The following is a 16,727-nucleotide window of genomic DNA, read 5'->3' as shown; positions in this document are numbered from 1 at the left end:
CCATCAATTCTTTTAAATCATCCGATTTGCAAATGGAATTTGAAACATGGTGAACAAAATATTGTACAATGAGATTGAATGAGGCGTTTCTTTCCCCGTCAGTGTACATCACATGTTCTTTTTGTTGGGTTTAACGTCGCACCGAAACAATTATAGGTCATATGGCAACTTTCCAGCTTTTAGAGGCGGAGGAAGACCCCAGGTGCCCCTCCGTGCATTATTTCATCACGAGCGGGCACCTGGGTAGAACCACCGACCTTCCGTAAGCCGGCTGGGTGGACATCACATGTATGGAGAGCTGTGGATTCCAGCGTAATGCAGGTAAGTTGTAGAACAAAGTTTTGTCTTTTAGTTTATTATGTTTTTTGTAAACAATAAATAAGATTATTGTCCAATCAAGTTCACGGTTAACGCCGTTTTTCAACAGTATTTCAGCCAAGTAACGGCGGGCAGTTAACCTAATCAGTGTTCCTGGATTCTGTACCAGTACAAACCTTTCTCCGCAAGTATCTATCAACTTTCCCACATGAATCAGAAGTGGAGGAGGAATGATTTCAGACACAATGTCTTTTATCAAATCGTCACGAACATACGCCCCGCCCGTGGATCGAACTCATAACCCCGCGATCCGTAGACCGACGCTCACCCTATTGAGCTAAGCGGGCAGGTGCTTGATACTGGGTAAAGTAGTTAGAAGCATTACCTGAAGGTTAGTACACACATTAAAGATATTTTTTTAAACCCTTCTCTTTGTTCCATTAAAGGCATTCTGTTTATGTTCTACCATATAATATATGATACAAACTTTACATAGGATTATGATAAAAAACGTCAATGTTAACACTTGTTATTGAACTGTCTTGCTGTTTCTGTTTTCAGGCAGATTTCGAAAGAGGTGAGATTGGGTGAACCAAAATGAACGACATATTTCATATTAATCAAGGTTTGGCATTGTGACTCTGGGTTGTGTTTTCTGTGCTCGGTGCTTCCTACGCATGCATGTATTTGGGATTAAGAAGAAAAATAACTCCGTCATATAATAGACATTGTAACTAAAAAATTAAAACCGGAATTTTTAACATTTTGACTCCAAATATATATTGCTAAGTGCATTAGATAATATATATACAATATTAAAATGCTGTGTGTTATTTTTTAAAAGATATATTTACTCCAAAAAATTTAGTCCCCATAGCATTTTTGCAAATAGGATAGACAACTCCTGAATGACTATCTCATCAAATTTGCTGATATAAAAATAAACTTAGGTATTTTCCCAGGATACCCTCAATAAAGTCTGTTTCTTCATTTCATTCAGACATGGAGTGTAAACAAATACAGGAACAATTTAACAGTACAAGGACATCAAACAACCTATTTTATTTTCCTTCAGGACAGGTACACATGTTAGGTCATACTTGTAGTTAATAAACCAAAATGTAAAACAATTAATTAGCTCATCAAAGAAATGAAGACTAATAACTTCACAATATTTTATTACCTCCCTTCATTTCATTTATCATCTACATTCCACATATTTTTTTATGGAATTACCTCCCTTTATCTCAAATAAGCTTTCTTATATTGCAATTTATTTAGTCAGTATTTTTACCTTAATTTTCAGACAAGTAAATATATATTTTTTTAATCTATGGTAAGATGAAAAGCATAAATTATATTAAAGAATACCATAAAAGCATTTATCACACATGAATGCAAGGTATACACAACAAATAATTTTGAGCCTTGTTGCCAATGACAATGTTGAAAAATATTAAAGCTCAGATGGCATAACAGTGAGATAAAATCGTTTTAAGTTAAGTTAATAATTCCCATATTAACTTATGACTACAAAAATTTAAAGTATGTTGTTATTCCCATTTCAGTCCAACATATCTAAAGAAGTAAATACTACAAAGACTGTATATCAAATTTTTGAAAATAAAATTCCACCAACATATTTTGTTCTTATTTCTTTTATCTTGATTATGTAGTGTACTTATCTGGAATGATGAGATATTTTGAAATGTACATTTCTTTATTCTCCTGGATGGAAAAAAATAAAATATATAAACAAAACAACCATTTATACCAACCAAATTTTAAAATACTTAAGTTTCTTTGATGTTAGTAATTATATGTTGAGACATGAAAACAACATAAAATATCAACATAAAATATAACTAAAAAATTGTGGAACATCATATGTAGATTAGATTAGACTGTATTATACAAATATTTATATGAAAATATGTGACAACTCTGGTTAAATAGAATATTAGTTAACTTATGGTAAAATGTTGAACTGCTTTAACATTAATCTACAAGTGATAAATGAGTTCATCTTACCATAACTTTGACATTTAATGTATTATTAAGAAAACTATAACATACAAGAAATGACACACAGACAGTATAAGTTGCTGAATGACTGGGTCAGTCTCCACCACAAATACTATGAAACTTAAAAAGTCATATTTATTATATGGGTCCATCTCAGTTTACAGCTGGTGCATGGCTGTCTTGCACTTGAATATACATCTTGCAGCACTGTTGGGGTAAATTCCATTTCACATGACAACACACTTGTAGCACTTCTGGAAATACAAATGTAAAACTTTATTACATAAAGAGAATAAAACATCATAGTTTTTAAAACAATTATAACATCATTTTAGACATTTGCAGATATTCTAATCTTAGAAATATATTATCAAGCAGCAAGTCAGGTAACTCTACAAATTGACATTTTGTCTAATTTCAACTTGTCTAAGGAATTACCTGTTTAAAGCAGCAAGATTGTGTTGCTACTTTGCTTGCTGCTTTATTTAAATTTTACATATACTTAGATCCACTAAATGACAAGCTATTTAATAGGACTGTCTGAAAAGATTGCATATTTTATAACATTCAATGTACATATTCAATAAAATGGTGAAAAAATAAACAGATAAATCTGATGATGTTCACCTATGATCTCACCTAAAAGCTCCAACAACAACCTACAGCCTCTGATTAGTATATGATGTAATAATGATAAACTACCTAAAGTGTTTTTATATAGCATGCAAAAACAATGAACTTGAGAACTGCCAAAACTTCACCTTATGAGTAATATATGTTCACTTTTTCCCATGTTGAAAATGTTGTTTTTCTTAAAGCATTTGAAATCATAGATATTATAAGTACAATGCAACCTCTGTAGAGCAATACCCTGTGGGATATACAAATATTTTAGTTATTCTGAGGTTGTTGTTCTGGAGAAATAAATTTGATAGTTATATTTCAGCTTAGGGAAATTCTCATGATGTTGTTATAGAGAGGTTTTTGCTTCATAGTGAGCTACTCTGGAGAGGTTGTATTGTGAAAATTGCTTCAAACTTCATCTCCTTCAACTGAGCTAAATGAAGAAAAACAACAAAGAATTTTCCAAATTTAGAATTTCATTGTTTACAATCTGACATTTAAGGTATTAGGTCACTAATAGTAATGTTTACAAAATGGCCTTTGCTTGGTATATTCTGAAAGGTAACCGTGTTTTGCACTATTTTGCAAATTTTAAACAACTTTTACCGTGCCGTTTTTTATAAATTTTGAGTAACTTATGGTATCTCCTCGAGCTCAAGTAGAGACAAATTTCAAAGTGATAGCCACTATCCAAAACGTTTGCAGAGAACTCATTTTACCATTAATTTCAATAGAAGAAACATCAATCTATTGGAAAACAATTATAAAACACAAAATAAAAATGTCAATATCATTTTTTCTATGGTGCCTCAAGTAAACGGATTTAATGAGACAGAATTCATACTTCAACATTGAAAAAATAAGGTCGAATGATGTGTTTCTGTTTTGGATTTTGCTTACTCCATTTAAAAATAACCTTAGGGAGGATGTAAAACCTACCTAAATTTCTTCCACAATATATAATCTAAAAGTGAAAGCAAAACAGAGAACTTTCACCGCGTGTAACTCAATATTTTTAAAGATGTGTAACTCTACCCCTTCTGTTTAAGTAGTAAATTCACTTTGAACACCAAGAAATCGCTTATAAGATTCATCTTTTTCCATTTTTGTACAAATAATCAATAATAAGTCTTGAAAGAAGTAAAAACGTACTAGTAAAAAAGGAATATAAGGAAAAAAAATGTTGGTCCCAGTAGGGCTTGAACCTACGCACCTCTAAGAACTGCAGTAAAAGTAGGTTTATTGTAGGAATTAAATACTCTTCAAAAAGAAGGTTCTCTATTAGTGATCTAATACCTTAATGTTAGGCAACTATGCAGACATATTTTTATGTGACACAATGCCGCCTTTAACTATCTTATTCCAATGAACAATTCGTCAGTCTTGACAAAATCATGTGAAAAAAGATCACAGTAAAAAAAATTAATCCTAATCATTTTATATATATTGCAAAATCATTTTTACAGAACTCATAAGTGACAAAAAATTAAATTCAAATATTGCCTTTGTGATGTGCAGCACTGGCCATGTCTTTTTATCACAATAGTTTACCTTATTTATATCTGTTTCTTTTGTCATAACTTTTATGTCCCTTCTGCACTAACAATTGTCTTCAAGTTCTGAAATATTGTAAAACATTAATTCACACACATTCTAGGAAATCAACATAAAATCAGTGTCAAAGCACTTGAATATAATTGTTTTAATTATCTTAATACAAAGATACAAATGTACTTCATGTTTTTGCTGACTGATACAATATACTGAAATTTGTATTTCAATATTTATTATCAAAGTACATGTTCATTCTATTTTTGAAATGCTGGCATTACAAAGCTATCACACATTTATTACTAAACCATATCTATTATCATTATTTTTAATGGAGATATGTACTTAGTAAATTGAGGGATACACAAAGCTACAGGAAAGAAATGTTTATGTCAGGCTGACATAAAGTCCAGAAGGTTCACATCTTGTCAGGAATGTCAGTCTTATAGCTGTCTTGTACAGTTATTTCAGGAGCAAGAATGTAGCCATACAGCATATAAATGCTTTGAGACCTTTGTTTAACATACAAAAGCATAATACCTCCTGCATTTTTCATAATATTAACATCTTCTTGGACTGCCACAGGGTAAGACAGGTCAAACAACTGTACTTGTACATACTCAAACTTTTCCCTACCAAAACTGAAAATGAAAATTATACAACATTTTTTTTCCCTTTATTTTTGTACTAAAGATGACCTATGCATTTAAAACAGACTTTTTACATTTATTAATCTTAATATATTAAAATTAATAAAATATCTCATAACTCATTGTATGATTAAAATTATAATCATTAATAAACTATATCAAACATGAACCTGAAGTGTTCTAATTTATAAAGCTGCAATTAATATTGAAAAAAATGCAACTATTGTATACAATGTATATTAAAAAAGTATCATGAACCTGATTATAAAACAGTCTCAGTTCAAATGTAATAACACATGACTGTCAGAAAATCAATGTATGTTGTACTTTAATGATATCATCATGACATGAATGTCATCAATAAACTTCATATATAACAAACTATACCACTATGTCAGCCTCTTTCTTGTTATTTCTACAGCTTCCAAAGACAGACTGCAACTACATGTATCAGACACTGTAAGTAAAATATACAAATAATCATTACACAAGAGAATTTTTCATGTTAAATAAAGGGAGTTAATTAAATGCAATCTGAGAATTTTTGCTAAACATAAAGGGAGGTAATTATCAATAAAATGAATGAAGAAAAATGCATATATAAGGGAGGTAATTTAGAAAAAAACAACAACTTCAAATGTCAGTATAATGATAGTGGACATTGACAATGACCTATATCAAGTATGCACAACATAAGAAACAGCAAGCACTTGAAAATGCATTATATTTCCTTGCAATATCAAGAATATTTGACTGTATGTAAGGGTTCTCTACATGCTGTTATACTGAAAAAACTTTAGTCTAAATATAGCTTAGATCTATTTATATCTTCAAAAAAGGAAGTCCCAACTTTCCACAGCTATTCACAGGCTGAAAATTTTAGGTACTAATATCAGCAAACAGGTTGATATCTATACTTTTTAATAACTATCGTCAAAGGTAGGGAAAAACTTACTGGAAAGGCATAAACTTCTGATCTAGTCATTTCAATACATTTTCAGCTCATTTGCATATAAGAAGAAATTTACAGAATTCCCCCTGTTTCTCTTCATTTTCAAAAAAATCTGTAAGATGAATATAAACCAAAGCATTCTCCTATGTGTCAGCTATCAGATATATATTTCAACAAAAACTGTCAACTTACCTTGTTTTTAGAAGAAGACAAAATTCCATGGCAACTTTCGCTCGGGTAAGGCTATTTTCCATAGGGCAAACGAACCACTGTGGCCATAGTCGACCTAACCCTAACCTCTAGTCAGTATATTAGAGTCAGTATATTAGTGGTGCAAAGCCTGGACTATGGCCGACAAAACTATAGAAAGTAGTGTTTCCCCTTTCGCTTCCCCGCAAAACTGTACCGGTGCACACATAAAAAAATCTCAACTGTGATTTTCAAAATAATACTGTCAGACCACAATTATTTCCCTTGAAAATAAAATGCTCTAGGTAAATGCCTACATATATTTTCCATGGCTTCTTCTTTCGGGTATTACAGTTCCATGGGTTCCTGAGAATTTATTCGTAAACTTATCCTGCTGTCCACATCTAGTGAATAATTTTCTTCTACAGTGCTAAACCTATGGCTATGTGTTTCATTTTTGTCTTACAGTTTTTTTAGTCGTGCCCTTAAAAGTTAGGCTCTTGTTGCTCTGACTTCAGACAAGTTGTTGATTACTTTGGTGTAATTATACCTTAGATTTATGTTAATTTTATGTTTTTCTTTATTTATCTGTTATTTTTGCTCTAATATTAGAGCCTTTCTCAGCGGAGATTTTATTTAAATTATGTTGTCTAACTTGTTGAAATTAGGGTAAAAGCGAGAATGGCATGCCCTAAACGCATTTAAACCCTTAGTTACCTTTATATAGGTTACTTACCGTTCCGAGGCGGTGCCCCTATTTCCAACTTAGTTTTCCCTCCGTCCCGTATTTTATGTTGAGTATGTTAAGTAAAGTGGAAGGGGATGCAAAAAATGCAAGGGAAAGGAGGAGGCAAAAGGGGTAGTGAGGAGGAGGAAACAACGCTTACAACAATCGTTTTCTTTGTTATTCAGTTAGTCGTGGTTGTGTGTTTATCTTTGGTACATGAGTGTCTGCGCTATTGTGGTTTGCGTTGTGTGTGACTGTTATTAAGGAACGTGGCATTCCCTTTGTATATTCGTCCTTGATCAACTTTTCCCTTGGTGTTCCTTCCCCCTTCCCCTCGGCCCAATTTTGCCCCTTACCATTTCCTTCCCCTCCATCTATATTTAGCATAAATTAATATGTACTTGTTAGATGTTTGAAACAACCCGTCTGAAATATATTTCCATTACAGCTTCTTTTTGTTGTGGGTCTACTACGCAAAATGCGTGGCTCTGGGGCTGTATTTTTAGTGCTCTGTGCATCCGAGAAATCTAGCCTTACCTATTATCTTTTATTGCAAGTTTTGTTTTGTTGAAGTTAACGTCGCATCTATGGAATTGTGGGTCATGTGGCGACTTTCCGGTTTTGATGGTACAGGAAGGCTCCGGCTACCCTTCCGTCCTTTGTTTCATCACGAGCGGGTGCCTGGGTGGAACCACCGACATTCCGAGGGCCGGCTTGATGGCTTCCTCACACTGGGAATTCAGCGCTCCGAGTGGGGGTTTGAGCCCACATCGGTGATTAGCGGGCGATTCTAAGTCAGTGACCTTAACCACTAGGCCACGGAGGTTTTATCGTCAGAATGAAGTCACCAATAACTGAATAATTATGCAGTATTTCTGCTCTTTAAACATTTGATTTGTTTAGATCTTTGTGTTTGCAGCTTCTACATCCTCTCGGCGTAGACGTTGCGCTGTTGATGTTTATATACTGGAGCTAAGGGCGTAGCACTGTCGATTCAAACAGTACACTGGAAGTGGCGAGGTGGCATGGGAAACAGCCGAATCAAAAAGTACACTGCGGCATGACCTGGGTTGAGTTGTTTCACCTTAGACTGGTGCAATAAAGAAGGGGCTTTCTTAAAAGGGTCAGCAAAAGCTACTAAGCAAATTTATTAGTTGATTTGTTGAAACATAATGGCTGGATTGTTAACTACTTGATTTACCAAGATTACTTCCTGACCTATCAGTTTGGGGAAAAGTAGCCACTGCAGAGTATTGGAAACATTTGCTTTCGGTTCATGTAAGTAAGACAATAGAAATAACACTGGTCAAATATAGCTTATCATAGTTTTTATTGTCACCTTTGAAATTACATAAGGCGAAAAATATCTAATTACATTAACGAAACGAATGTACCAGCTTGCATGCGGTTTTTCATGTAAGTAGATAAGTAGTATAATATTCACTGGACTTTTATTCTATAATGTATTTGCTCAACACAATTTGTGCATTTCGGTACATGATCATTAGCATGATTTAAGTCATCAGAGATAATATCATCATCATTTTGCTGAAAATTCGTTAATCATTTAGCCTCGTATTGTCTGTAGCTGGACTTGCCTAGCATTTTGCATTCTCTATGCAGTATAGTGCATGTGTGCTTATCATGATAACTTTAGCAGCATTATATCTAAGCGTTGCCTATTTTGTTCCTATGCATTTTAGCTAGAAACTGTCATTTCCCCCTTATTATATATATATATATATATATATATATATATATATATATATATATACACACACTTGTATTTCGTACAATATGCCACAGTATTTTAATTTTCTGTAATAATCTCATAATATTAAAGTCACGGCCTTATCAACAATTGTTACGTATTTTCATTAGTCAGAATCTACTGACATATGGTTAAAATATAGGTAATTTTTCAAAATTATTAGTTTCTTTGTTCCCTGGTAATGGGGCTTTTTGATGTACTACATGTAATCGTTTACACTCGTCTTTCGTATGTTATCAAATATTCCGGATAGCATAGACTGTTGTCATATACTACAAATTCACGAAATAATTTTGAATTGTCTCCAACAACCGAATCGAAAAAATGACCAAATTTTCCTTTCTCATGGTTGGGTTTTGAACAATCGTCTCTGAAACAGCGTGTACAAGGCGGCCTCCGGTACTTGTAAGGGTTCGGTTCACTGCAAAGGAATGCGTTGCCAAGCACCATCCGTATCAGAAACATTTTCTTCGGATTGTCAGGTCCTGCAGACCTTTTATCTTTCTCATCTGTAACAACAGGTTGTGTGTAATATTGTTAATACATCTATATCATAATAACATCAGGAACAGTAAAGCATTTATAGTTTAAATTGATGAATACAAACATTATTCTTGTATTATAACTAAGCGTTCATAATTACGTAATTTTAAGTATTTTTTAATAGTATGATATTTCCATTTCATGAATTTGTAACTCATGTAAACTCCTTTGAATTTGACTGGTAGAAAATTGAGACTAAATTGTACATACGTATCCAGTACTACCAAATACGATTTCAAGAAAGCTTCATATAGATGTTATGATAATTTACTTTTGCTAAAATTAGTCTTTCATATGCAGTATATTGCTATATATTAAAGTATTGCTATATTAATAAAATATGACTCCTTATAAAACAACGCCTTCTGAAAGACAGCTAAATCCCCCGCCACTGTTATGGATAGTGAAAGGGTAAACCTTTGACCTTTAGCTGTGACCTGACCTTGAACTGACATGGCTGACTCATGAATTCTGCACAACGTCTTGATGAGGTGATCATTTGACCCAAGTTTCCTGAAAATCCTTCAAGGGGTTTGGGAGATACAGTGCTCAAACCTTTGACCTTGAGTTGTGACCCTGACCTTGAGCTGACATGGCTGACTAATGAATTCTTGATGAGATGATCATTTGACCCAAGTTTGATAAAAATTCTTCAAGGGGTTTAGGAGATACAGAGTGGACACAAAATGGAAGGCACAAACCTTTGACCCTAAGTTGTGACCTTTACCTTGAGCCGGCATGACTGACTCAAAAGTTATGCACATCATTTTGAAGAGGTGATCATTTGACCTAAGCTTTATAAAATTCCTTCAAGGGGTTTAGGAGATACAGAGCGGACACAAAATGGAAGGCTCAAACCTTTGACTCATGGGTTCTGCACATCGTCTTGATGAGGTGATCATTTGACCAAAGTTTTATAAATTACCTTCAAGGGGTTTAGGAGATATAGAGCGGACACAAAATGGAAGACTCAAACCTTTGACCTTGAGTTGTGATCTTGACCTTGAGCCGACTCATGAGATCTGCACATCATCTTGATGAGGTGATCATTTGACCCAAGCTTCATGAAAATCCTTCAAGGGGTTTAGGAGATATGGAGCGGACCCGAAAATGTTACGGACAGACGGACGGAAGGATGGACGGAAGGACGGAAGGACGGACGGAGACCATTCCTATGACCCCCACAACTTGTGGCGGGGAATTAAAAAACACTGGTCCATAGTTTGTATCAATGACCAGCCTTTACTTAAACACATGCTTGCTGAACATTTATTCATTATATCATGTAATCAAATACTCCATAGTCAAATACTCCATTGTTGTTTTTCTTTCAGTGGAAGACAAAAAGAGCTGTCGGAGGACAACAACACTCGACTATTCAACAGCCTAAACTGTCACTAAAGCTATTCTAATGAATACGAAAGTGGTAAAGGGGCCATAACTTCGTAGAAAGGTAAAACAGGTTTTTGGAAATTGTGCAATACATATAAAATCACAGTTGACAAGTGTAGGAAGTTTCAATCATTCACATTAGTGGGTACTAAGATATCAGCTTACATACAAAACCTTAACCTAAATAATGCAATGTCGAAAAAGGCGCATAATGTTATGAAAAAGCAATACAGGTATAGAAACTGTGCAGTGTAAGTCAGTTCTTCACAGTGAATGAGTGTGCATTCCCAGTGGTTACAGAGATACTAGCTTACATATAAAACCTTAATCAAATCGGGACAATGATACAATTAAAAACCAATAAATATATAATTCACCGCGACCGTAATCCGTTATCGCAAATTTTATGGTACTAATCTAACAGATTCACTCGTAATGGAAAACTAATTCAGAAAATAAAACATCAAAACCTGTCAAAATATATAATATATAGATATCACCTACCTGCATATTGATCTGCCTTTGTTGACTTTTCCGCTCCATATATACCTGGCCCGAACATAGCAGTTCCACTTCCAAGTCTTGGATCAAATCCATCGTTGCAAATAACACTAACACGTTCTGGCTTAGTAGAATGGAAAAGCAAATACTCATTTATTTCAGGATGTATGTCTTTATTCAAATGTGGATGAACGTATTGGGTAGTAGCAATAGCGCCAGTGCATTTCTGTAGTTTTTCTATCTTTGGAAATCTGACTTCATGTGATGGTGATGCGTACAACCGTCGATATAATGTTTGTCTTTTCTTCGCAAACTTTTCAAACAAGCCGAAGTTTTCTATTCTTTCTACCTTCAGTACAATGAGTTTTGTGTACCCTAATGCGTCTAGGCCAACTGCGTCTTTACCTTGTCCTACTACGCGGGCATCAAATGTAGCATTGACCATCTTAAGAATGGATTTGAATTGCTGGCTGTCTTTATTTAATTCAACCTTTTCAAACTTCTTACCAATAACGAAACGTTTAAATGACTGAACCAAAGTCTCCCCTTCTTTGTAGTTCTTCCAGTAACATGGCGCTTCAGGTTCATCACTGACCATTGCTTCAACAAACTCACGCGTTTCTCTATTCGGCTTTGCTTTCCGTTTCCGTATTGGCTCTGTACTTTTTTCGTCCAAAAGAACCTTCAAGATCTCTGAATGAGCTTTACTGACATTTCCCTTCAGTCCCCTTAGTCTATATTTATCTTTTTCTGGAAATATATCATATAATACCCACTTTAAATCGAAATCTCTGCTTCGTTTAAATTTCTAATTTAATCTTTTCATTGGACAATAATATTTTGCGTAATGCTATATGAAAATACTGTTAAACGAATTTAATTAAGATTACTAGTATATAAAAGAAAACATACAACATAATTAAATGTATATCTGTATAATATGTGCTACACCAGAAACTATCGTTATAATTTGCAACGTAAGTTTGAAAACGAATGTATCCCCATGACGGACTGTCACAAGTAATTGACTTTTTTTTGCTAAAGTCGCCGTGTCCTTGGAACTTAAACCTTAAACAACAGAGGACATCTTGTGACAACAGGTAATATTATTTTGCAGTCTGCGTACACTAAAACGTTTTCTAGTAATTTTCCATTTTTATAATGCCAGTTTTGACCTTTATATATAGACCGACGCGTTCTCTAGTTCTCAATTTCATTCTCAGCGTCACTTTGACACAATCCTTAGCAATTACTGACACTTTCTCCGGCCCCCAACCTGAAACTTTATTTAGTATCACTTACCAGCCATATTTAATTATCCTTTCTAGTAGCGAGCGTTTTATAGTCAGAATCAGTTTCGAGACCATTGGGGCATTGTACTTGTACCAACTGACATTCAAAACAGCATAACCTTTCCTGTCTTCTATGAACAGGTATAAAAAAACAGTATGCACTTCATCTTTATCAAAAGAAACATTACTCACCTTTGATAGATTTGATGTCACTCGCAGAAATTATATTTACTATTTTCCGTTTCGAGGATGCTGAAATTTTCTGCTTCTTCTCAATAATTTCCTCGTAAAGAAATTTGTCCTTGACCTTTTTGCAAAACGCAGTCATTGCCTTTGTACATTCTTCCTTATTTTCAGCTATAATTTTCACACTGAAATTAGGAACTTTCTCTTGGAAAAGACTTTGGCTGCTTTTTATCTTCCCACTTGAACGATCGTCATCTGATGGCAGAACAGAACACAAAAATAAAGTAAGTTTTGATAAAATTTAGTGACAGCATTGTAAAAGAGATATGAAAAGTAAATTTTTAGTACAAAGCTGGTCATTAGAAAACAGGATATTACTTTCAGCAATTTCTCCTAGACATTCTTGATCTAACTAACAGAATAGAATCTCAGAACCAGTAAAAGTTTATTTTATTTCCTTCAACAATGTTAAAGCATTACCTTGTTTATTTCTGCCACCCGTATTTCGGTCCGAAGAGCCACGTGAATTACCAGAAGAGCTAGAGGAAGAGCGAGCTCCACGATGATGAGATGCAACATAAGTCGATCTGCCCCTGGGAGGCCTTCTTCCGGAATACTGTTGACCACCTGTATTTTGTCGTTCATATTTGTTGGAACCAGACGGAGGCTGATGGCTGGCACCAGATGGCGGCAGACTACTAACTGACTTTTGGTGGTGCGGGTTCTGTCTAGTATTACCAGATTCCTGATTAAAAGCTTGAAACTCTTTGTCAAATATTTCATACGGCTCACCACCATATATAACCAACGAAATTTTCTGAAAACGAAAACAATAGAACACAAATATTACAATAATGTACGGTATGTTAAATAATTCTTTTTATCATCATACATATCTGGTCATCTTTGCTGGCAGCTCTCGTTATCTAGAGAAACATTTTCGCTCTAAGACTTTTTGATACAATCAAATCCCAATCCTTATAAATCTATTATCAGTTGTTACTCATTTTGCAATTTCATATTTATATTCTTTTTATAAAGAGCAGTACTAGCCTATCTTATTTTCGTAATAAAATAGGCATAACATTGACCTTTTTATTTATACTTTAGTGACATTTTTTCTGTCAGTGAGGCTGTCTGTTTTGAAACTGAAAACTATCTAGTTTACCTCCAGATTATTCCTTCCAGATGAAAGTTGACGACTTAGTTCTGACAGCATTGTCCTGGCAACTTGGTCGGGTGGATACCTGAACATCCTGCCAACTCCCAGTGGTGGGAAAGCAACGATTCGAGCACCATGTTTCTTGCATCTACCAAGAACGTCCGCCACGGCACTTCTCACTATCTATACACAGGGAAGAAAGGTATAAGTGAGAGAAAGCGGTGCAAAACATTTCTGTGTAATTCACACGCTGTAATATTCATCCACTGTAATGGTTTCAACACATTTACGCTTGCACGCACAAGACATTATAAACGCTTAATAAAGAGTCACAAAACTAATCAACAATCAAATTATTATGGTTTAATATACAAATCATGTTACTCGTAGATACCTGGTGATAATATCGACATACATATCTATTTCAACACTGCAATTCATTAACACTATGTGAACCTAAATGGTTTCTTTTACACGCAAAGAGAATATGTCAAATGTCCCAAACCTACGCGTCGTAGCTTCAATACCAGGCAAAAGAAATCATCTGTATGAATTGTCAAGAACTGTTTTTTGACGTAAGATTTAACTGAAAGACGTCGACCTGGAGATTTTGTTCTGTAGAATGTCTCCTAATGCTGATCATTTACACATCTTAGCGAAAAGTAAAACTATGTTAAATGGACATGAAATGTAGACTAAGATTTTACATAAGATTTATCGTGTAAGTTACTTCAGCACATCCTCTCGATGAGTGGCACACCTATACATGTTCAAAGATTTAAAAAGGTAGAGTTGTCACAAAAAATATTGAGCCAAAACAGATGTGCTCAATTCATCTAGACACGCAACGTTTTTACCATCGATTTTTATACTTTCCTTGTACATGTATATTTGAATTTTGTATAGTAGTATTGTAAAATCGTTAAAAACCTGACAATCATCCAAAACGGAAACTACAAAAAAATCAAGTAATTGCAGTTTTCTTGTCAATTATCGGGTTAAAAAATATTGACTGTAGACCAAGTGTTGCGTTTCCAGATGTACTCAGTATATATTCTGCGTTTTATACTTGTGCCAACGTCTTTGAATATACTGCAAAGGGTTAACGTTTTTGAGCGGGCACTACCTAACATAACAGAAAGTGGTGCTATGCGCGTCGTCTGAGTATGTAAAAGATACAAGGAGGAGAAAAATATACAAAGTGGATATGTTACGACCGGATCAAATGTAAAACGTCTCCCAGAAGTTTTGACTGATTCATTGTTTTTAAATATTCCTCTACGCTTTAAGACTGCGTTAAAAATGCATTCAAGTACCTTTTCCCAGTGGTCAGATTTCTTAAGCTTGACGTGCAGCACTATAGAACATTTAAGCTGACCGGAGGACTTTGTGACCACAACATGACCTGGCGAGTCATCGTCTGCTTCGTCGTACATCTGTAAGAACATAAATGTATGATTTGTACTTTTCGTGGTCCTTTATCCCGTTTCAGAAAAGATAAAGATACGCTATGGTAAGTAAATTAATACTACAATATTTTACAGATGATAAGTGAAGACACTCTACATGGAACGTAAGTTAATACTGAATGGCCTAAATGTTATACCGATAATTTAATAGTCAAGAAGAACGATGATTTATAACAATTTGGACAATGAAGACAAAAGACATATTTTATATGGCTGTTTAGTGTAAACCTGTTTTGTACGTTCCCACAATTTCAATGATTCAAATCCGGAGTCCGAGAGCCCGACCCTCTATCCTTGAACAGCTGTGCCTATGGCTGTTTTGGAAGATTAAATGTAGTCTATACCAGTACATTCTAAATACTTACACATAAAGACCACAAAAGATGCATTTACATATATTTGACAAATTCTAGTGCGTAATTCGTGACGATTTTCAATATACATGTAAATAAAAATCAAATACATAACCTGCATCAATTCTTGACCGCCCATGTCCAAGAATGATTTTGCAACCACACCTTCAAAAGGACTCTGTGACGTTGATATCACATTAACCAACGCATCAGCCTTTAATATTGCAAAAATAAAATAAAACTAATGTTAAACTATACTTATTTGTCGATTGTACTGGCAAAATAACGGACACTTTCATAACCAGTATTTTTCAAGAGCACAGCAGTTACACGGTAATAAAATATTGTTTCAAAACCATTTTGACTGTGTTATATATAAGACAATGACATAAATCAGGTATAATCATAACGACAGTACGAATAACATGTTCATACATGCTGAAAGAACACTGCTTTTTTAATTATGGCAAAGAAGTTTTTTGTCTCACCTTCTGCTTTGCAATGGGGCCTTTCACAAGCGTCACAGTGGTTCCTGAGATATTCATGCTTCTAGAGTAATGACTCCTGTCGCCACGCTGCGCTCTATGCGGTTTGTAGTCTCTATATTCTTTCTTTGGCATATCTTCAGCTGCGTAAGCCTTAGCAGAATCTGTGAAAGTGTCTTCTTCTACTATTTCTTGTTGATCATTTTCACATTCTGCCAGATCTCTGAGAGATTCACTTTCACTGTCAGAGTCACTGTCTGGTTGTACAACTTCACATTGTCTACTACTACATTCTTCAGTTAGTGAACTGAATATAAATAAAAATTAGATCACTTTATATACTTGTGTTGCAGCAACATAAAATCTATTACTTAGAAACCTAAAAGAATACAACAGTTGGAAACAGAAAAACAAACGTAATTACTACAGCATGACCGGTGTAAAACAGAATGAACACTGTGAATGAAGTGTTTTTGTAATAAAAGAATTGAGAAGTAATGCTTTGAAATAAAACAAATAACTCGATTTTAGTTCAAC

The 16,727-nt window shown here is 34.4% G+C and overlaps 1 protein-coding gene and 1 long non-coding RNA gene across 3 annotated transcripts in view; both read right to left on the bottom strand.

The window, feature by feature from the left end:
• Positions 1-1,365: 1,365 nt before the first annotated feature.
• Positions 1,366-6,295, bottom strand: LOC128556924 (uncharacterized). Its single transcript, XR_008370913.1, has 4 exons — positions 5,556-6,295; positions 5,059-5,159; positions 4,519-4,586; positions 1,366-2,597 (listed from the first exon to the last, which is right to left on the bottom strand). It is a non-coding gene; the product is annotated as an uncharacterized LOC128556924 (long non-coding RNA).
• A 2,052-nt stretch (positions 6,296-8,347) lies between these two features.
• LOC123556639 (uncharacterized) overlaps positions 8,348-16,727 on the bottom strand; it is a 69,659-nt gene continuing 61,279 nt past the window's right edge. For both annotated transcript variants that reach the window (XM_053542906.1, XM_045347523.2), the window contains exons 10-17: positions 16,194-16,497; positions 15,821-15,919; positions 15,200-15,319; positions 13,890-14,066; positions 13,202-13,538; positions 12,728-12,976; positions 11,247-11,993; positions 8,348-9,316 (exon numbers count right to left, since the gene is read on the bottom strand). In XM_053542906.1, the coding sequence (XP_053398881.1) occupies positions 9,021-9,316; positions 11,247-11,993; positions 12,728-12,976; positions 13,202-13,538; positions 13,890-14,066; positions 15,200-15,319; positions 15,821-15,919; positions 16,194-16,497 (2,329 nt within the window). In that variant the 3' untranslated portion in view covers positions 8,348-9,020. The remainder of the gene's footprint in view (positions 9,317-11,246; positions 11,994-12,727; positions 12,977-13,201; positions 13,539-13,889; positions 14,067-15,199; positions 15,320-15,820; positions 15,920-16,193; positions 16,498-16,727) is intronic.

Source organism: Mercenaria mercenaria, chromosome 5, assembly GCF_021730395.1.
Source record: "Mercenaria mercenaria strain notata chromosome 5, MADL_Memer_1, whole genome shotgun sequence".
Taxonomy (NCBI): Eukaryota; Metazoa; Mollusca; class Bivalvia; order Venerida; family Veneridae; genus Mercenaria; species Mercenaria mercenaria.
This window is presented reverse-complemented; position numbering and strand designations above follow the sequence as displayed.